Source organism: Dermacentor variabilis, chromosome 7 (assembly GCF_050947875.1).
Source record: "Dermacentor variabilis isolate Ectoservices chromosome 7, ASM5094787v1, whole genome shotgun sequence".
NCBI lineage: Eukaryota > Metazoa > Arthropoda > Arachnida > Ixodida > Ixodidae > Dermacentor > Dermacentor variabilis.
This window is the reverse complement of record NC_134574.1, coordinates 87,633,597-87,656,954: the sequence shown is the minus strand read 5'-3', so window position 1 is coordinate 87,656,954 and position 23,358 is coordinate 87,633,597. Positions and strand designations below refer to the sequence as shown.

Here is a 23,358-nt window from a genome sequence, read left to right as displayed (position 1 = left end):
AACAATGAACTTACTGAAACTTCTATCCCATACTACATGGGGTAGCGACAGGAAGGGTTTGATGGATCTTTACAAAAGCCTAATTCGATCACGATTAGACTATGGCGCCGTAGTATATAACTTTGCCGCTCCCAGCGCGCTAAAGATGCTAGATCCTGCGCACCATCTAGGTATCCGCTTAACCACTGGCGCTTTCAGGACAAGCCCTATTGAAAGCTTATATGCAGAACCAAATGAAAGGTTACTGCATTTTCAGAGAACTTACATCAGCCTAACATATTTTCTCAAAATACACTCCAATCATGAACATCCATGTTTTTATACCGTTGACGATGAGGCGTGTGCTACACTTTACCGTAGTCGCCCTTCTGTAAGACAGCCTTTCTCGCTGCGTGTGAGGGAGCTTAGCAATGAAATGCATGTCCCACTCCTCGAGCATTGCTTAATGCCTCCAACCAAGCTGTTACCTCTTTGGGAGTGGCAGGTGGTAGAATGCGACATATCGTTTCGGTAAGTTACAAAACACGCTCCAGAGGTCGAAATCCGAATGCACTTTCGAGAGCTACAGTACAAGCACTCCTGCGCAGAGTTCTACACAGACGCTTCGAAGTCAAATGACGGGGTGTCCTATGCAGCCGTCGGTCCAGCCTTCGCGGAATCCGATGTACTGCATCCGGAAACAAGTATATTTACGGTCGAGGCCTACGCACTATTGTCGGCTGTGAAGCATACAAGCCAATCAAAACTCCAAAAAGCAGTTATATATACAGACTTCCTAAGTGTCGTGAATACCTTGATGTCATTCTGTAAGCACAAAAATTCAGTACTCAATGAAGTCTATTCCATCCTGTGTAAAGCTTATATATCCAACCAGCATGTCATTATATGCTGGGTGCCTGTGCATAGGGCATCGAGGGTAATGTTCTGGCGGACGAGATGGCAACATCAATTGCATCGGAAGCTATTAAATCTACCGTTGCTGTCCCAGCTGCCACATATCTGAGGCCTTTCTTACGAAGGAAGCTGCGAAAGCACTGGCAACGCTTGTGGGACGTGGAAACAAATACTAAGCTGCAGGTCATAAAGCCAAAGTTAGGTTTTTGGCTCTCCGTAACAAAATCACGGCGAACAGATGTCATATTCTGTCATCTCACAACAGGACACACATTTGGGACTCATAATTTTCTACTTTCTTGAAATGAACCTTCAACTGTGGTAGATGCGAGGAGAGGCTGACCGTCCTCCACGTCCTGCTGGAGTGCCGGGAAGCCGAAGCTGAGAGAGAGAAACATCTTCCTCTGGCATACCGCTATTGCACCCCACTTCATTCGGCTGTTTCTTGGCAAAGAACCACTTTTTAACGCAAAAGCAGTCCTGGCTTTCTTGAATGATGTTGTCCTACATATTATTATTCCCATACATTCGTAGCGCTCCATCTCTCCACAGGATGCCGCTGCGACAGCAGTATTTTATAGCACATGCCTCCAGGCCCTTGTGTCTCAAGGGCTCTGATGAGGTCGTAGTGTTGTGGCCAATCTTTGCCTCTGACATGTTGCGTATATCATATCATTTGTCGCAATGTGCAATAAGGCTTAAGGCACACGTCATTAATCATCGCCATAATGATATTACAAGTAGATTTTACGTACTTTACAGCGACTATTTTAGGCCCCTTTACAGCCATGGCACATCAACTTCATACAATACATCACTCCACTGCGAAGTATGGCGCTCTTTGGCCATACCTGGCCCTTGCGCCAATAAAAACCACAGATTCATTCATTCCCTGATAGCATGAGGTAGGCCAACTGCCCCGGAAATGCGGCGATGGCAGGTCCAATCCTCGGACGAGGATCCGTAGTTCAACTGTGAAACTTCCTTTCCACTGGACCCGTATGGGTTTCTTTTGTTGTGGCGTGCTAGGCCGCGGCTTTTTAAAGATGCTTTCCGCTCGGTCCTATGGCATAGTTATTATATACAGTTTGCGGCCGGCTAAGTTTACTGCAAACTTGGGCGGAGTGTTGCTCTGCAGTTGACTGACGAAGCGCGAAATGTGCGAAAAGAAATGGAATCGGAAAAAAAAAACATCGCTACAAGATCGCGACCCTCCTTTGAGATGATGCCAACGTTACATTTTAACATACATTTTACGCATGGACAAATTTTCATGCTTACGCAGTTCGACAAATCGCCAAAGAAACGGCGCACAGAAAGTTTAGCACAACAACTGCTATTAAAGGGAACTCTGGCGCTGCGTTCGTTAAGCTACGATGGTTAATACCTCAATTTGTCTTGTCTTTGTGCTTGTGGCTTCAAACCTTTTTGTAACGTCGTTTCCTACGCTTGATCTTTCTAAATTACTAGACACTTATAATGTTCTAAACACAGCAGGACAATTGGCATCTGTGTACATGCGTATTCATTGCAGATTGTTGCATTTATACAGCAATATATCGTACAGTATGATCACATCGCAAAGTCACAATGTCACTTGAAACCGCAAGGACCAAGTTTAGGTCAATCCATGTACTGCCTTCGATGCACCTCATGCTGGCGCACCCGATGCTGGGTGAATCGCCACGCATGTTGCTCCTGTAGATAACGCACAAGTTCCCTATAGCATTTATTGTAGAAGGCTCTTATATGCACGAAACAGCCTGGTGCCACTGGTGTGACGTTTGAAAACAGTGCGTGCACACATTACAGTAGGCACCGGCGGGTCTAAAAGCAGCTCGGAGACCACGCTGAGCAGCAAGGACCAGATGTCTCTGTTCGTGGTGTTGACTGTGACCGGGTTCCTCGTCGTCTTCGTGGCCATCCTAATCTTCGTTTTCTTCGTCGGCGGCCCCAACATACCCGAGACCATCGCATGCATCACCGATGGTGCGGCCACGGGAATAAGCTTTAAGCTTCTTGGTACCCGATTAACTCTAACTTAGTCTGCGATAGTGAGCAGGCCTGTTAGCCATTGGTATCCTTTTCGATTAGCAGCCTTAGCCTACATCGACCACTTGGTGTCTGTCTATCTTCTTACGCCGCGGTTCAATCAAATCTAATCCTTTAATTTTCTCTGGCGCTGGGTGGAAACCAACCCGCGTCGCACGGGTTTCTCGAGCACAAAAGTTTGACGGCAAAGCACGCTGCGCCACGAACGCCTGGGATTAGGGATTAATTACAGAATTTTAGTTTACGGGACGCAAGCGGCTTGCGCACGCCATAACTAGGGGGGCCGGTACTGCGCATGCGCAGACCCTGGCGTAGGGGCCCGCGCATGCGCAGTACCGTCGCCCCTAGTTCTTGCGTACGCAAGCCGCTTGCGTCCCCTAAATTACACTCTCTATTAATATCCGACTGTAGCGCGCACCGGCACGCCGCAGGGGCAGTCTCGGATACGCGTAAAATGAGGGACATCGCGCGGTAGGTTGCTCGCGTGCCGCTAGAGAGCGCCGCGTGTCCACAGCGAAGCGCGAGATAAGAGTCCGACTGCAGTGCACGTCTTTTACATAGAGCGTTGCGGCGGTGGTTATAGGTGTGTCGCTGCATTGCTAGAGTGCTAATGGCATCAACGCCGACAGTCATCGTCATCCGATGGGTTATGCCGGAATTTTCATCAATGCGAAGCATTCTTTGCCTCTTTCCAAACACACTGCAGCAATCCAGAGCCCCCAACTACGGCGCGCGTTTCAGGTCGTACACTCTCAGACAAAGGTATCTGCCACACAACGGTAATCATCATCTGCCTTGCTTGCGTTGCCTTTCTTGAAAACGCCGCGCCCGCTACTTTCCTGTCGGGAATGCTTGTCACGCTGGTAACGCGCATGCCGTTCATTGCTGGGAAGAACCGGGCTCGCAGCGTTTATGAAAGGAAATGCGGGCAAGACAGATGACGTTTATTGTTGTGTGGCAAGATGCAGACCAAAGGGTGCAATTTTGTTTTACAGTGTAGTACTGATACGTAAAACTACAGAATGTAAACTCAATTTCTAAATAGTTCCAGAAATTATTACATGGAACTCTGGCACTGATAATAGCTATCGTTGGAAATAGGGGTAAGAAATGAATTACATACTTTATTTCATCCTTCAGGTAATATTGCGATGTTATTCTTTAATTTACCTTGCTGAATTTCTGAGAAATGACAGTTCAGTAAACGCAGGAAGGAAATACATTTCGGCCCACGTGCATAGTCCCTGCCAACTTTTGCGTACGTATATATATATATATTTTTTTTTTGAGCATACTAAATTTGTGGTGCGAAAAATCGCAACACCGTCTGTAACCAAATGGACGAAGTTTAGGCAAAGCCAAGTCTCAGTCGCCATACTTGCAACTCCTGTGGACACTGACGTCATAGTTGCCGCTAATAATTTTTGTGCGAAACTCTATGTATTGTGGTACGTAGCTTACTGTGTGGCTTGTGCGGGGCCTCATCAGCAAGAAAAAAATGTGGAGGACGCTTAAGCTTAGCCTTTAAGCGAGGAACACAATATCGTTTCAAAGATCCCTGACTGCTTCTCACGCTTCGGCAACTGTAGCTTAGGTAAACGTAATGTTTAGCGGGAAACGCTGGCAGCTGACACTATGCACGAAGGCGAGCTTTCTGATAGAAACGCGGCCTCTTGCGTGGGCCGCACATGCGCGGAGACAAGCGCTATCTGGTTGGTGTTGCAAGGAACCGGGCGCGCGCGGCTCTGTGAAAGGTAGAAACGCTGCAAAGGTGTTTGTGTTTGAGTTTCTGCGTAACAGAATTATGTTTTCTCTTATAGTGAAATTGCAACCCGACGCGATCATGTCTGTAGGTTGTGTGTAAGTCATACTTTACAATTTTCTCAAGCATTTCACTTTGGCAAATTCACTTAGTAACGTCTTTGCGCTACACGGAGGGTCTGCGTGGCTGGGTATGCGTGGTGTGTCTAGCGTCGTCAAGACGGTGGACGCTGGACTTGGGACGCCGACGTCGGAGTTTCTGCGACAGGAAGCCCTTAACGTTATCGCGGTAAAAAAACCCTGTGGTGGGATTCGAACCACGGTACACTGGTCGTGGTTGCTTAGTGGCTATGGTGTTGGGCTGCTAAGCACGATGTCACGGGGTCGAATCCCTGCCACGGCGGCCAAATTTCAATAAGGGCGAAATGTGGAAACACCCGTGTACTTAGATTTAGGTGCACGTTAAAGAACCCCAGGTGGTCTAAATTTCCAGGGTCTCCCGTTACGGTGTGCCTTATAATTAGACCGTGGTTTCGGGACGTAAAACCCAATACTTATTTTACCAGGATGCCTCAGTGCAATAGCCAGGTGTTTTATACCCATTTGGGCGCAGATGCAGTCACCGAGCGAGCGAATACTGGTAACGTTGCTTTCCTTCGATCTTTCGTGGTAGATAACGCTTTTAGACGACTGGCTGTACGTCACGTTGCATAGCAACGATTTATTTGTAAAAGCGGCAGCAGCTGTACGCGTGCCAGTTTCATCCGTGGCTACGAGGCGACAAGTCTCGACAACTAAGGAGGAGGAACGAAGAAACCCCGCACCGAGTAAGTGAGGAATAAGTGCAGTGGCCCTCAAATTTAATCGGAACAATGAAATACCGTATTTAATGGGTGCCCGAAAAGTAATTGGACCGCAAGAAAATAAGCAAAGGATATCATGCTGATCGTGATTAACATCGCAGTTTTACGCGCAATATCATACCGCGAAACCTGTATTTGACCTGAATACGCTCACGGACTGCACTCAAACTATGGATGTACGAGAACAGCAAGCAGCGGCACGACTTGGAATAGCAGGATGTGCTCCTTGCAGGTTGAAAACGGCTGCGCAGAAAAATGCAGCGCCAACTACATAGCCTGCCAATCTACTCTGCGGCACTCTTTGCCAGACCCATGTGTCACAGTTGAGCCAGGACTTTATGAAATCGACGAGGAATCGTCAAACTTTCGCAAAATCAAAACATACTCGAACGCATCGGTTAAATTACCAATTTATTAGCGAACGTGTCTTATTTTGGCCTGCCTATGGCTTTTCAGTGAGAACGTTACGCAGGTCTCGTAGCTCGCGAGAGTCCTCCACCGGGGCGCGCCTGTTCGCAGGAACCTGAAAGCTGCCTGTTGAAAGCTGCCATAATAATAATTATGGGGTTTTACGTGCCAAAACCACTTTCTGATTATGAGGCACGCCGTAGTGGAGGACTCCGGATATTTCGACCACCTGGTGTTCTTTAACGTGCACCTAAATCGAAGTACACGGGTGTTTTCGCATTTCGCCCCCATCGAAATGCGGCCGCCGTGGCCGGGATTCGATCCCGCGACCTCGTGCTCAGCAGCCCAACAACATAGCCACTGAGCAACCACGGCGGGTGTATATACGACCTAACTTCGTCGTGGAACATTCCTAAAACGCATGCTTACAGCCATCTATGATTATGGGCTGTTTTGCTTCGCCCCTAGTTGCATGTCACCATATGAGCACAGATATTTTAGGAATTCAACTTAACTACCTCTTTTCTTCAAAGTCATTTGTAAAATCGGGAGTGATGGTCAACTTATCTTTGTAAGATTGAATTAGTAGATACACTAAACGCATTCAAGAAAACATTTTGGGATCTCGAATTTGCTCGTAAAGTAAAGAAAACAGACCGTGAAGCGAGGATTTCTAAAACCGGGGTTCAACGCTATCGCTTCCTGAGACATAAAAATCGTGTCCAGGAAAAGAGGATGACCGCAGCTGCTAAAAGTGCAGAACGACCTATATATATGTGTATATATATATATATATATATATATATATATATATATATATATATATATATATATATATATATATATTGTCAGAGGGAGCTTCCTGCTAGCGTAAGCCACTCCACCCCGTAAGCGTTCCGGCCACGGCTCGCGCTTTGGAAGTCCTTGCGGATTTGGCAGCACAAAACAGCGGAGTTTATGCACTAGCAGCATCTTTGAGGAGGTTTCTTAAGCGGAACTCAACCTTTCTATTCTTGCGAATGGCACGCAACGAACTACTCGCGTAAAGGGTGGGTTTCTACTCACCCTTTACGGGTGCGTTTACGGGGTTACGGGTTTACGGGTGCGGGTACGGGGTTACGGGTGCGTAGGAAACGCACCCTTTAAGGGTGCGTTCCCTAGAGCAAGAATAAGTGCCACTGCAAGACGTGATAAACCTCTAGATAGTGTATAATACATTATTTTGAGCATGCGGCTGGTTTCCTTGGAAGCTACGCTCAAAAGAAGTTCTTCGAAACAATGTGAGACGCGAGTGCAGGCGCCCAGTCGTCGTTTCATACCTGTCCTCTTGAGACTTCTTGTAGGCTTCTGGTAGACTTAGGTTTGTTTAAATTAGGCGAAAAGGCTTTCCGGGTGGCGGACCTTGCTTGCGCAGAGTGCTTGGACGCCAAGGAGTATCTGGACAACCTGCTCAACTACACCAGGGACCCGTGCACCGACTTTTACGGCCACGTGTGCGGCTTGTGGCAGAGGAAAGGAGGCAGCTTCTACGGCGACGCACGGCTGGACGCGCTCTTCAGGCTCAACGCGACGCTCTTTCAAATGCGGCAGATCAAGCGCACTGAGGAAGTACGTCACGGCATGCACCTCCTGAGACCCATATACAGGCGAGCACTACTCTCCCGAGAAACGACGCGAAGCAGTTGCTCATCAAGCGCTGCACTTGGGAAGCCGTGAGACATGCGATTTTGCCTGCGCATCAGAAACGCGATTTTGCGCTTACGTCTGCCCTGTTGCACAAATTTCGCAGAAAGGTCGCATTTTATGGTCCGCGGCTGTTCAATATAACACTCGACACTGTTTATTGCCAGGTTCTGAAAAAAAAATGCTACATCTCCCTTTGTCTAGGCATCTATCCATAAGTGGCGCCCAATACATGGCGCCTGTGACGTCATCGGGGTGCTTCCGTCGCGTGCTTTAAGGCAGAGCGTGTCTTTAGAGATTGCTTTCTATTTCTCGCTGCATGAAGATGACGGTGTAGGCTTCACAAGAGGCGCAGACGAAGGAAAAAGTCGCGCGCGAGCTTTGTCGCGTGTGAAGGTCTTGTGCTCGGCAATAATTGAGACAAGCTCAAGTTTCCGTCGCAGTGCAAAGTGCCGTTTTATCCCACTAGCGACCAGATACGAAAGCTTGCGGTCGCGTCCGGCCCCTATCATCGGAGCACGTGCGTGCCCTTTGGCCTATGCACGCATGCTGCTGGTGCATGGCTTGCGTTTCCGCAATGGAAAGTGCGACCTCGATATCGCGCAAGCCTGGAAGGCAGTACTACTGCGTCGTGCAGTGCCACCACAGCCTCGGAAACACTTGAGACCAGCCCGCCAAACTGTATATTTCAGGGAAATTCGCAGACGAGATAAACGCCGCACTGTGCCAGGTGAAATCCCACATTTTTCTGTGCGCACGTTTTCTTCTGATGCACATCGAGTAATAAGTAAGTCGAGTGGCCGTGACGTCAAGGCAAGGTATTCGGGCGCGTTCACTCAATGCGGCACCTTTCCTGGAGGAAGAGCGCTGCAGGACCAACTGATGCGAAACTTTGTCGCGGTTGATCGCGCTCTCCGGAAACGTGGTAATTGCAATACGATGTTTTGGTAGCAATGAAAAGAGCAAATGTCATGAGTGTTTTCAGGAAATTATGCCTCATGGTCGACCAGCCTGTGAGGTGGCCGCGTGACAGAACGATATAGCTGTAGTAGTTTGCACAAATGGTAATTGCGCACTGTTCAGTTCATTGCTCAAGACCCCCTGGAGTGGTTATTACATAAAGGAGTGCGTGTTACAGAAGTTCCACATTATGTACGCATCGTTAGCTATTTGGAAAAAGGACCCGTCACACGCTGTTGGAGTAAAGACGGACAAGTCATGTCAACAATGCCAGCAGAAAGACCCTTCCAGTTCTAAGGAGCGATAACAGTTTGTAATGATCGGAACGTCATCATCGCGCCTGGCAACGCCACCTGTAGTAATTTGCTTGCGTCGTCAATTCACCTTGCGGCGCCGCCAGCAGCAGTTTGTGTCACCGCAGCGCTGTCGTTTACACTGATCATTATAGTTATAATGACACCGGGCTACGTGGACATGAGCAGGCGGCACTATTCTTACGTATGCTTAGACAACTCCCAGAGGAGTTTCTGCGTGAATTTTTTTTCAGCGCGTAACGACGTTATGATCGCACAATAATTTCTTTGATGTAGGACATGTGACTGTTGTCTGCAAAGTCATTGAAATCGGATGTTGCCAAAGCGTGTACGCGAGTGACCTGTGTAGACTGTGCGCTAAGGAGAGAGCCACCGCGGCTCACATCCTTTGGGACTGTAGTATAAATCCAGGAGAAGCCAGCGAGAAGACGACGATCCCGCCGCAGCTAGAGGCTGCAACGAGGAGCGATGACCAAGATACAGAACTCAAGGCCGTCCAGCAGGTCTCGGCAGCTCTAGAGAGGCAGCGACCTCGCGAAACCGAGGAGAAGGGGGGCAGCACCCCCAGGAAGGGGGCGGCGGCCCTCTCGGATCCGCGGAAGTAGCGAGGAACCAAGACCTCGAGGAGCACAATGCACAAGACTGACGTAGTGGCCGCGTCGCGGTAAAAGCTTGTCCTCCCTGCGTGGAGGGAGCCTAACCGACTCTGCAGGCATTTTCACTAAAGTTGTTCTCTCTCTCTCTCTCTCTGCCAAAGAACCACCCACGTTACTCAGGCAGACTAGCACAAAAAAGTGATAGCTTGCTCACAGATGCAAGTACCAAGAAATATGAATGCCACTCCATGAACCCAACACCCCAGGAACGTTATTAGCGTGCTTGACATCATAATGATACATGCAAACAGTACTCGTTTTTTATCACACATTTCTAAGCACTGTGACTTATATTGAATTGAACTGACATATACTTCAAGTTTGATGTTACAGAAGATGTTGTTGCTCATGTGCGTAACATACTTGACCTTTGTAATTACGTCTTACGTCTACATTTTATCTGCCGTACCAAAACAACAGGGCCAGCAGACGCTCGCTTTTCTTTGACCCCGTCGCGAGAAAGGTATTCTGCGTCGGACACTTTCAGGAAAACAGCGCTGTAGTTTACGCACTGCCGTTTCGCAACCACTGCGCTCGCTGCTCTTCAACATACAGCGCCAGCGCCGCGAGTACCGAGAGAGAAAGAGCACACGCAGCGCGAGTAGCACGGGCAGCACGAATGACCCCCGCATGCAACGACAGGAACATGCGCGCTGCAGTAGAGACAAGAGAACAGCCTGGTGCGCTAGTTGGTACTGCATAACTTTAGGCAAAGTGCAACATAGCACGAAGGACAACAGAAGGGAACAAAGGCACAGCGCTTGTAACAACTGAATTTTTGTTGCACATGATTACTTCATCTGTATACAATAGTACAATAATTTTGGTGAAACGGGATCTATGTTGTGAAGGTGTCTTTCTTCTTCTTGTAATACTACGGTATATATGGGGTAACCATGTGCAACAAAGTCATGTGTTATCTTGCGCTTTGCCTCAAGTTACGTAGAAGCAACAGGCTGTAGTGCTACGACGCGACTGCAAGAACAAGCTTTTTAAGAAGGAAGGTCACCAACACAGGCGCTGTGTTGTGTCGTTTCTTCTGACCTCGTATTTTGCACTGCTTACACATGTGGATGTTGAGCATCGGTCTGCTGCTGCACTGGCGGGCTGAGGTTCGAATCCCGCCACCGGACGCGCTTCCTTTTCTTTGTGTCAAACGGATCATATTTTGAGCAAAAAAGCGGGCGTCCGTCGTCTGTAGCAGCGAAACGGTTCCTAAGTTTTCATTGGCTGCGACTCCACAGCACGAGCGCGCCTAGGCGAAGCAGAGCGGGCGAAAGGGAACAACTGCTGCCGCAGTATTGCTTGAGGGGAGAAGGAATCGCCGCGACGCCACGTCACCGTCGCTCTCGCTCTAGGATGCCTGTATTATCTGGGCGTCGCTTGTCCACGCAAGTTCTCACCGGCGTTCTAACTGCGCCTCGGTAAGGCCAAATGAAAACGAGCCACGTGTCTCAAGCCCTCGCTACCCAACGAGTTCATAACTAAAAGGAACGCTCAGCGGCTTTCAGTTGGACATTCATGCTTTCGCATTCACAACGTATAAGAAGTGCTTAGGTGTCCTCTGATTTTTTTTTTTATAGTGAGGTTAAATTGATTCGTAGAGAGCCCGACCTGCGACCTACAGACCGCACCCAAAAGGAATGGTAGGCAACGAAAGTTTCACTTGAAAATGAAATTCGAACTTACCATCGGCTGAGCTCCCCCTCATAAGCGGTGTCCAAAACGTGACGGCTTTAAGGTCACAGCCGTTTCTGGTATCTATAGTAAGGAAAATCACGGTATTCCAAACGAGCTTCCATTACTCGCTGAATGCCGACCAATGCTAATAATTTTTTCTTGACCAACCAAAATAGTAAAAGCGTCAAATGTTATTGAACAATCACGACAATAATGTGCGATCCTGACAATAAATCTTAATATATTAAAGTAGCAGTAAACGCCTAATTGTTTGCAAGATAAAAACTCCGGGTTATTGTATGTCCGCCATTTTCCCGCGCCGAGGACATGATTCCGAGAAATGGAGCTTGGCGGTTTGCTTGGTGAATGGGCGTCCGCACGTGCGAACAGGAGATGACTAGAGTTACTGTATGTGCTACCGCAGGTAGCAGAGTTGCGCGTCTGTTTTATCACGCCGCTAGCGCCTCTATTGGCAGAACGTCATCACGTGGTAGCCAAGCAACCGTGCATTGCGGAGAAACAGATGTTCGGGCCAATTTTTGTATTTCCCGATGCCGCCGCTGCAGCGAACTGGATTCACACAAGTTATCACCAGTCAAATTCAAATCCAATCCGGCCGATCTTGCCGTTCGCTGTTCACGTGCGTGCTAGCTGCGTAGCAACAACGCAACGTGCGCAGCGCATCTCACGTTTGTTTCGTCGGCCTGCCTCGTTACACCTTACTGCAGTAATTGTTTTTCTTCCTTTGTAAAACTATTGTGAAGGGTGTTCAGGTAAAGACACCTGAACAAACAAATTTTCAGTCAGCTGCCTATTGCGTCAACTGTGTATGAGATGAAATTGCTTGACTAACAGCTACGTGCTTTCTTGGGCTGTGCTAAAAAATTCACAGCTGGAATATTAAAAGCTACTGCAAGTCCGGATTTTTTTTAAAGTAATGGAAGCACGTAGAGTTATACAGGAGATTTAGCTGGAATTACCAGTTTTCTGCATGTGATGCACCACACTGCTTTCACCGAAGTGTCGTAAAAAAGCCAGCTCACATTTTCATGATTATGCACTGCTTGGGTTATTTCTGAATATGAAAGAGGTTACTACTAAGTAAATATATTTAATCTACTACAGCTTATGTGAAGCAGGATGCAAGAGGAATGAATGTCGTCATTTAACATACGGTAAGGGCCTAACTGTGTTTTGAATTATTCCTTATAATGTAGCTATGTCAATCGTGTGAGAAAAACTTTCGCCACACTCCCACAGAAGGCTACTTTTGGAATCCCTGCAGTGAAAAGGCACATAATGAAATCACACTTGCAAGTGTAGCTGATATGCATTGCTTGCTGGTAGATGGATATGTTCCTACACAAGATCTAATGGGGTACCAGAGTCGAAATATCAATGGTTGGTCATTGATTGACCTGTAATATTTTAGACTGGCTACATGTCGAGAGCTATGGCACATAAGCAAGTATGGGCCTCATTATATTTAGTACAGTTCCCTTTGTGAAAGAGCACCACTTGATAAAGCTCACTACATAAAAATATTTGCACGCACATACACTAGTGTTTTTGTTTTTTTCTCTGAAATTCGCATTGTGATTTTATTGCCAAAAAAAGAGGCAGTTGCGGCTCGGTGCTTTTTGTTACTGTTTACATGCTAAAAGAGCACTGCACTGCTCTTAGTAGCGTATTTATCTCTGTTGAAACAAAACCTGAGTGCCAAGCAGTATTCAAGCGAATGAAAGTTATTAACGTATCTGATTGTTCACCTCAATTACTAACGTTTGTCCAGTTTTTAATACGCTATGTTATTTCGAACCTTATACTACTTTGTGAAGTAGCTTTTTCGCACAAAACTTTTTGTAGCATTTCCGGAATCTATAAAATAAGATCACCATATTCCCTAAGTTTATTCGGTGCGATCTAATCGTTACCGTCGCGGTTCACGAATGGTGCATCTGATCGGCGTATATAGAATACAGAATCTATTCTAGATACGCGATTGCCCATGCGTTATTAGGGCGGAGAAAGTGCACATGGAAATGCAAGTCCAAAAAACAACTAATATACGCGCTGCATCTTATGCCGCGCGCTAAAAAAGGGCAGCGCCTTTTTCTTCACAATCTAATCCAGTCAGCTGTTTCGATGCGCTTTGTTTGCGATTAGGCGGAAAAGCGGTGCACAGCGATGCAAAAGCGCCCACGGTCGATCGACGATACGCTAGGCATGTCGCCTGCAAAAACGGAGTGCGGCTTCGCCGCATAGACTTGGTTGCTTCTCAGGCAAGATGGCGGACCTACGCGCAACTCTGCTACCTACGGTAGCATATACAGTAACTAGAGATGACATGCGAGCAGCGCCCTCAACCGTCAGAATTTATATATCGCTTCCAGCAGTTAACCATATTAAAATTAAAATTTGCTAAGCGCGCTATTCAGAAGAGTTAAGAGGTCAACTACCAATATTTATAGTGACGTTAGTATACGTTGCCACGTAGCGGGGTCGCTTCTTTCTTTTGACAATAATCATTTGTGCAAGGCAGATCTCTAAAGTGGATTATGCTGCGCAGTACAGTTCACGTCGAGTAATTGCTAATTATTCCGCACTTCGTGTTCAGGCATGGAATCCATATTCGCAGATGTAGAAAGACTCGCTTAAAGATATGGGATTCCAAATCTGCGCTCGTGTTCACACAAACAAGAAAACACAAAAATATACACACACTTGCACGCCAAAGATTTCTGCCAGAGCAATGACCGATATATTTTTAGGAAGCCGGCCAATGGAAAGCAGTACTTACGAACGAAAAACTTTGTGAATTCGGCCCCCCTTTTGCTCTCGTGTGTATTTAATGATTGTGAAGATGCAATGAATGTGCTCAAACTGTGTTTCTACCAAGTATAAGTAACTAAGGGCTTTAAGAGGAAGCTTTAGCTCGGGTGCTCCTATATAAATCATGTAAAAGGAGAATTCGTTTTTCTCGGCAACGAACGGCATCAAATTTGACGAGGTTTGTTGCATTCAAAAGAAAATTCAAAATCTATTGACTGTTGCTTTAGAGTTCCTGACTTAGGTCGCCAATTCTTTATTAAAAGGTAGCAAAAATTGAAAATTTTCGGAGAACGCAACTACGACGTTTACAACATTCTAACTCAACAATGAAAAATTAAATCACAATTATGTGAATTGCATCTAACAGTTCATCAAAACGGACAAAATTTATATGTTACGCATGGATGTCAAAAAATTTAGTAAAATGGAAATACAAATTTCGCGGAACCCACGTGCACAACGTAACAAATTCGCCTAAGATATAAAATGACAGATGAAATTTGTGCGCTTTCAATGACATAGTGGATGCTGTTTACAGAACCGCGTAATTGATGCAGATCTATTAATTTATAACATGGGTGCGTCTATTTTTTTTACTTTTAAATTTTTGAAAATCTTGTTAACAAAAATTAGACTCGAAATCGAAATTCCGCTTCCAACAGTCACTAGAATTTAACTTTCTCAAATGCAAAAAAATTAATTAAAATCGGGGTAGGGGTATGTATCTCAGAAAATGTTTTTGCATTTTACATGTATTTGAATACGCCGCGTCCGAGTTAGACCCGAGCTAAAGCTTCTCTTAAGGAGTTTTATCTCTCTCCGAAGTGAATTATAAAACATCCGCTCGCTCTTCTAACCAACTGCGCCCGTTCCTTGCCCGCTCGCAGCACCTGCTACAAGTTCATGTCAGAGCCAGTGATACTGGAGGACGCGCTGAACGATGCGCTGAAGTACCTCGACATCGCGCAGCTGATGAAAGCAGCACGGTTCTTCGATGTGGTGCGCTACCTCGTCCGACAGTCCTTGCAGGTGCGTCTATCAGGCTGCTGGGAGTGGTTCTTTGCGATATGTTCCAGATGCGCCCGCTCTGTGCATGCTCCGCTGAGCCAGCTGTCGCCTAGAACGGAAGCGGGCCTCCAGATTATATGTATGTACGCTATTTCTCCATTCGGCTTCTGAAGTTGATGCTGCTTATTAAGTGTTAGGACTAGATGTGTCAAATTATAAAAAGTGAAGGTGTGAACAGTGGGAAGCCGGTCACTTCAAGGAGGTCGAGAGGTGACAAAAAAACTTAGGAAAGCGCGCGCGCGCGCGCGCGCGCGCGTGTGTGTGTGGATGTGTATGTATGTATGTATGTATGTGTGTGTATGTATGTATGTGTATGTATGTATGTATGTATGTATGTATGTATGTATGTATGTATGTATGTATGTATGTATGTATGTATGTATGTATGTATGTATGTATGTATGTATGTATGTAAGTATGTATGTATGTATGTATGTATGTATGTATGTATGTATGTATGTATGTAAGTATGTATGTATGTATGTATGTATGTATGCATGCATGCATGCATGCATGCATGCATGCGACTGATGGTGGCCTGTTTCGGACCACTAACTCTCGCATTCCTAAATGCATCTTAACTTGAAGCCCATGCTGGACTTGATTCCAAATAACGCCTGACGTGAACGAGCCGCAGAAAACACAATGAGCGTCTTGGGCACGTTCATGCCAGGTGTCATTTAGATCCAAGTCAAGCATGGCTTCAAGTTAACGCGCATTTATGAATACGGGGTTAAGTTGCAGTTCGCTCCTCTTTGACGTAAAACGTGCCGAGTGAGCTCTCGAACAACGCTTCGCAATCTGGTTTAAATCATGCAACCGTGACCTCAAGGATGTGCGACATAACCCTCACGCATTTCTCTCGTATTTACCGTTAACCGCCCCTCAATTATTTTTCAGTGTTTTGCCATAAGGCCTGGCACGGAAAATTCCTGCCTAGGGAAGCTCAGCTATCCGGTGCAGAGCGCGCGGAAGGAAGACACAAAGCGGGGTGGGGGTGGGGGGAGAGAGAAGTCTATTAGGTCGACGCCGCTTTACAGGCCACGGGCAAATGATCAATGAAATGTTGTTTCTGCCATTTCTTTTTCTTGTGTAGTAGCATGTATCCACATAATAGCTGTACTGAGAGTCATATTCATGGGTGGGCGGAGTGTGCGCAGACTTGTCCCTTCTGCAATCTCCCCAAGGCCGCTGCACGCAGCGTTCGAATCAAGCTGCTGCCGCCCTTTGAATTGACCACTGAGTGTTTCGTTTATATAGGGGGTGTCCAAGTCCAGCGCCCAGGGCCCACTTCCTTGGAGAAACATAAACAAATCTCGACGGCAATGCTTTCGAGGGCTGCATGCACCGGAAGCAAGTGTCAAGCCGGAAACATCTCATAATCCCTGTGTTTTGAATGTGCAGCTCTTGAACCGCGGTGTTGCTGGCTCTTCCAACCAAAATGATACTTCGTTGTCAGTGAAATTCTCACTGAAGGGTGGCATTTCGGGTTTTGTTTTGCTTAATACCATGCATATATATACACTGTGTGTTCTCCAGAACACGTCTGAGCTGTACCTAGTGCAAAGGAAATAAACGGGGATATTCAGGACGCGGTCAAATACAGCCATATCGTGAGCTCTAATTGGCCTCATGTGCTACTAGGCAGACTATGGGGCGGTCTTTTGTTATTTTTTCCCTTCGTTCTTTTTTTGTTGCGATACAACTTTGACGCCTGAGTGAACCCCCAGTTACACGAAGCGGCTCTGCATGATGGGTCCCTACGATGTCTTTCCATGAAATCCGCCCAAGATCCTTTATCGCAAAACACCAGTAAGTATCATATGCAATAGTAGTATATTATTAAGCGAACGAAGTTGAAACAGTGAAGCCTCTTTACAATGTATATTTACAAAAGTAACTGCAGCGCTGGCCAGTTCAGCCGACAGCTCGAGACCCCGGAGCAGTTCGTCTTCTTCGTCGGGATGCCCACTCGGATCATCCGAAAGAAGCACGCAATATGCATGTAGCATTATCCCTGGCGGCATGCAGAGGCACCGCCCCGGTGCGTCTAGATGTCGGTGTTAATCGGAGAGAAATAAGGTTTCAGGCGTGCGACATGCATAACGTCAGTGGAATGCGGGACAGATGAAGCACTGGCATTGACTTGGGCAATTTCATACCTAACGGGGGTCACGGCACGCACGGCACGGCCTGTGTACCGAGACAGGAGCTTTTCGGACATCCCAACGTACTCCTGTGGTCGGGGACCACAGGGGTACCAGGGACCCAGGCGAAAATTGCACGTCTCTGTGTCGTCGATCGTACAAGTACCTTTGGTTCTCTAGGGAGGTCAAGAGGCGATCGTGGGGAATATTGCGTACTTGGGCTACTCTGGTGATGGCGTCAAGTGCATATTCGATGGCCTTTGCTGCGGCGGATGGAAGGGATGCATCCAGCGACAATGTTGGTTTTCGGCTGGATGACAGAAAGAGCGGGGAATAACCGTTAATGTCGCGGCGCGAAGAATTATAGACATATGTGACATAGGGTGGAGCAAGGTCTCAATCAGTATGATTGGAGGAAACATTTTGCAAGCATGTCTCTCAGGGTTCGATTCAGCCGCTAAGAGAGACTATTAGTTTGTGGATGGTAAGACGTAGTCAGCTTGTGCCTGGTTAAGCAGGATTTCAGGATGTCGGCGTGGACTTTAGAAAGAAATGTCCGGCCACGATCAGTGAGTGTTGTAAAATGACGTTGTGTAAAAGATCAGCGACATCCCTAGCGCAGCTTCTTGGAAGCGCTCTGACGATTGTGTACCACGTGGCGTAATCTGTCGCCACATTGACCCACTTGTTGCTAGACGCGGATAAAGGGAAAGGGCCAAGTAAGTCTAAGCGAACGCGTAAGAACGGCTGCGACGGGACGTCGAGCGGTTGAAGGCACCCGGCAGGGAGCCTCCATAGTGTTTCTTGGTTCTGGCATTTCTCACACGCCGCAGCGAATTTCCGAACAGAGCGGACAAGGCCTGGCTAAAAGTAACGTCGGTGAATCCGTTCGTGACTGCGGGAGACGCCGAGGTGACCGGCAGTTGATAAGCCGTGAACTTATCGAGAACAACGTAAAGGAGGTGCTTAGGAATGACGAGGAGAAGGGCAGGACCGTCGGGGCAAAAGTTTTGGCTTTATAATACACCATCCCGGAGGACAAACAAGTGAAGGGACGTAACGGAAGGCGAAGATACCAAGTGATAAATGATGATGCGTAAGGTGGCATCACCGCGTTGCACGTCGACGACGTGGAACAGTTGAGAAACGAGGAAAACGCAAGCGTCGGTATCGGTGTCATGAATGGCGGGTGGTTCATCGAGTGGATAATTTGATAGTCTACGTTTTGGTAGGCGGCCCCACTTGTACACTACTGTATAGGAATATTCTTGTAGCCACACAGCCCAACTACCATGCCAAGTGACGAAAGCGAGAAGGACGCGGATGGCCCGTGATTACAGAGAAGTGCGCGCGGCACAAGTACGGGCGGAATTTGGAAACCGCCCAGATGAGAGCCAGGCATTCACGCTCTGTAATCGAATAGTTGCGCTGAAATGCTGTGAGGAGGCGGCTTGCGTAGGCAATAACACGATCATGTCCCCGTGTGTCAGGCTAAGACGGCTCCAATCCCGTGACCACTGGCATCGGTATGGACTTCTGTAGAATAGGACGGTTCATAGTGGGTCAGCATAGGTGGCGTGGTGAGAATCTTGGTGAGGTGGGCAAAAGCAGCAGTTTGAGCAGGGCCCCAATTAAACGGCGAACCCTTCTTCAGGTCAGTAAGTGGTCGGGCAATCGCTGCGGAAATCTTTCACGAATTGTCGGAAGTAGGGACATAGTCCCTACGAAACTTCGGACGTCTTTGACAGACTTAGGTACAGGAAAAGACTGACAGCATGAATTTTCTCCGGTTCTGCCTGAATACCGGAAGCGTGGACGAGGTGGCCCAGCACTGTAAACTGCCGGTAACCGAAGTTACACTTCGCTGAACTCAGTTGTAGCCCAGCCGTGTGGAATACTTACGAATCGCTCATAAACGCTCAAGGTGTGTCTGAAATGTAGATGAAAATACGAGAACATTGTCTAGGTAGCAAAGGCATGTTGACCATTTGAACCATTGACGAGTGCATCATACGTTCGAATGTTGCTGTGGCGTTGCATAGACCGAATGACAACTGCATTGACATAGGCCATCAGGGGTGACGAACACGGTCTTTTCTCGGTCCTATTAGTCCACAGAGATCTGCCAATAACTAGACCGACGTGTATTGATGACAAGAGGTTAGCACCGTGAAGACAATCGAGGGCGTTGTCAATGCGAGGCAAGAGGTAGAGGTTATTTTGGGGAATTCGGTTTGTATTACTATAATCTGCGCAAAAATGCCACGTGGCCTTTGGCATCGCCCATTGGCGATGCCAAAGGGCTCGACGAGGGTTCAACAATGCCTTTGGGAAGCATCTTGTTCACTTCATCTTGAATAACCTGACGCTCTGATGCAGAAACTCGACAGGGCCTGCGCTAAATGAGACTAGCATCACCAGTATGCTAGTTGCTGTATGATGCTTAACAAGTGTAGCCTGACCCAATTGTCGATTGTTGAGGTAGAAGATGTCACGGTAGGAAACAAAAGGCGCTATAGAGCTGCTGATTGTTCTGGCAATAGGTTCGCAGCAATAATTGAATTAAGTGTGGCATTTAGGCAGCTTGCATAGAGGAAGAAAAAATATAGGACGGAGCATCATGTCACGCAGCCAGCCTTGGTAAGCGAATGCTCCCAGAAGCCGCAGTGGTGACCCAACAAGCGACCTCTTGCGTCGAGATCATGGAACAAAAATCGATATTTGCTTAGATGTTTGGTTAGTAGTAGCTATGGCAGTAGCTTTTATTGGGTGCGTTCAGCTTCTTATATGCTATTTCTTGCATGGTTCTTCAACCGCCCTGCCATGGCTCTGCCTGCAGAGCGGGAGCCCTAAAGCCAACGAAGCACTTTGACGTGTGATCAAGTGTTCGGCCACCAGGCTTAATTGGTTTCAACCGCGTTGCAGTGTGCTCCCTGCCTTCTTTTTCCTTAATCCACGGCAACTTGCATCCCGTAGACATGCTGAACAATCAGAGCAGACGTCTACTGAAAAAGTCGTGAAGCGGCGATTTGCTATAGCACGCAGCGTGGCACCGATATGCCTTAGTGTAGAACTTACTTTGTCAGGCCAAAATTCACGACGAGGAGGTATGTTCGGTTTTCAGCGACAGTTAGGACGGAGTGGGGCACAGTGATATTGCGCATCAAAAGGCCACCGGGAACATGTGCGACGACGTTTTCATCATCGAGCAGAGGGAAACATCACAACAAATCGACAAAACTACAATCTTAAGGTAGTAGGCGGACGAAGGCGGTCGTACTGAAATTGTTCGGAAGTTTGGCACAAATATGCGGCAGAAGAGGACGTTCGAGGCCAAGGGTACCAGCGGAAGAGTCGATCAGAGTGAAATGCGCCGTGAGAAAGTCTATATTCCGAGGACAAGGTCGCGGGGACAATTGGTCAGCACTGTAAAAAGAACCGGAACGCGGCGGCTGGCGATTCTTATAGGCACCGGGCTGCCGTCGTAAGGCGCAAGCGGCGCGTCAGCGACGTGCTGGCGAACAGCCCCGCAAACTGCAGAAGTGAGCACACTGGCTTTTGAAGCAGACAACGGGACGAAGGCGCTCAAAGCGCTTCTAGTGATCTTTCCTTGCGGGTTTTAAGGCCTGACGCACCAGAAAACGACGAATATTCGCGTGTCTGCTTTTGAGAAAGGTCGCCACTTGTATAATGTCACCACTTGTACGAAGTATTTGTCAGAAGACTACAAAGATTAGCAGAGTGACTGCAGTGGTTATCAGCGATAACTACTGATAGCCGCGCCTAACCGCCAACGTCGCCCGCTACGTCAAGACATGCCGAGACTGTCAGCGACGCAAGACACCACCGACAAGGCCAGCGGGATTACTACAGCCGACCAAGCCTCCTTGCCGACCTTTTAAGCAGATCGGGATGGATTTGTTGCGACCGTTTCCGACGTCAACATTCGGAAATAAGTGGATCGTCATAAAGACGCACAACCTCACCCGCTTCGCTGAAACTAAAGCTCTGCCGAAAGGTAGCGCAGCCGAATGGCGAAATTTTTCGTCGAGAACATCCTTCTGTGACATGGTGCCCCAGAAGTCCTCATCACCGGCAGAGGAACGGCCTGTACAGCGGAGCTCGCCCAAGCCATTCTGCAATACAGCCAGACAAGCCACAGGAGGGCAACTGCCTACCACCCGCAGACGAGTGGTCTCACGGAGCGCCTGAACAAGGCTCTCACCGACATGCTAGCAATGTATGTCGACGTCGAGTACAATGATGGGCCGCGGTCCTGCTATACGTACCCTTTGCTTACAACACGGCGGAGCAAGAAACAACACAGATCACGCCGTTCAAGCTGGTTCAAGGCAAGAACCCGGCGACTACTCTCGACGCCATGCTACCGCACGTCTGCGACGAAGAGAATATTGACGTCGCCGCCTATATTCAGTGCGCGGAAGCCCGACAGCTCGCCCGTCTGCGGATCGAGAACCAGCGAACGACCGACAGCCGACACTACAACCTCCGACGACGCTACGTCGAGTACCAGCCCGGATGCCATGTTTGGGTTTGGACCCCCATACGCCGACGAAGACTTAGCGAGATGCTTTTACGCCGCTATTTCGGACCTATACAAGATCATACGATGTACGGGCGCACTCGTCTATGACGTCGTGCCAGACGGCATTTCTCTATCACAACGGCGCCGCTCACGACCCAAAGTAGTCGATGTTGTGCGGTTAAGACGTTGTACCCGCGCTAATGAACTGTGGGACTTTGTATAGCTCAACTTTGGGCTTTTTTTCGGATTGTATTACCTTTGATTTTGTTACTTCGTTCTTTTGTTACTTTTGTTTAATAAGCGTCCTTATGTGTGTCACTCGCCTGTTATGTTTGTAGCATCGGCACGATGCCTTTTGAGATGGGGGCATTGACTCCTGAACTTATTTTTTATGGGTGAGCGCTTTTCACCGTGTAACAAATGTTATCGCTCAGCGCTTGACGCGCCTGCATGTCTCGAAAGTTTCTGGAATGTTATTGATGGTTCTATCCGTTGTCGTCGCCGAAGCTTGTGTAATCAGATTGCCCGTATGCGCGACGCGAGTGGTGTAGAACATTCTGGAAGACACGCGGGCACCAGCGATTACTCTGGAACGTTCGATGGCTCATGCATAAAAGCTGACGCCCTTGACCCGCTGTGCAGGTTTCGACGATCGCCGACTGTGTTCGCCGCTATGTTTGTGCTTTAGGTGTAGCCTCTTTTTGTCGGCACAGGTTCACCAAAAAAATTATTTTCGCTACTGTGTTCTTTACCGTCACTACCACGGGACAATATATTCGCTCATACAAAGTTTTTATGCGAGACTTCACTGTACTAATATGTCGATTATATGATTTGGATATTATATATATTATGTGGGTATCTACGTATGATTTACGGAAACATAAGGGGTCTAACATATCACACAGAAACTTGGAGGTAAAAAAGAAGCTTGAGAAGTTACGCGTGACGTTAATACACAGAAAGGCAACGGTGTGGATTAGAGAGCAAGCAGAGGTGGCCGATATTCTTTTGACCCCACGAGTAAAAAAAAAAAATCGGCAGAACCCAAGTTACCATGACCGTCGACGGTAATGCTTCTTGCATTGAATCAGTATAGCGACGCGGCCTGACGTCACCATCGAAACGAGTTATTTATGACCCTTTTCCGGTACCCCTCTTCCACGCTTCCCTAAGAACACTCGGTACCATATTGCGGCGCCACCGCGAAGCCTGCGCTTGGCCTCCGAAATGCACGGCGCACCGGTGGGTGCGAACGCTGAGAAACGCGTCATGCGGCAACCGGGCTCCTCTCGCGCTCCATTCTTGACACGCTGCGCAATCTATGGGCGCTGCCCAGAAGTTGGCACGTAGCCTCCGAGACGAGAGAAATGGCGCACCGCTGACTGCGAACGTGGAAAATTATTCCCTCGCGTGCCGCACACTCAGTGGCACACACTCAGTGAGCCGAGTTGGCGAGAAGCCTATTGAAGAGCGGCACGTACCCATTGCATT

The 23,358-nt window shown here is 47.8% G+C and overlaps 1 protein-coding gene across 1 annotated transcript in view; it reads left to right on the top strand.

The window, feature by feature from the left end:
• The window catches only part of LOC142588732 (uncharacterized), a 50,763-nt gene that overhangs the window by 19,873 nt on the left and 7,532 nt on the right, over window positions 1-23,358 (top strand). The window contains exons 5-7 of the mRNA XM_075700548.1: window positions 2,707-2,883; window positions 7,393-7,624; window positions 14,991-15,132. Coding sequence (XP_075556663.1) covers window positions 2,707-2,883; window positions 7,393-7,624; window positions 14,991-15,132 — 551 coding nt within the window. The remainder of the gene's footprint in view (window positions 1-2,706; window positions 2,884-7,392; window positions 7,625-14,990; window positions 15,133-23,358) is intronic.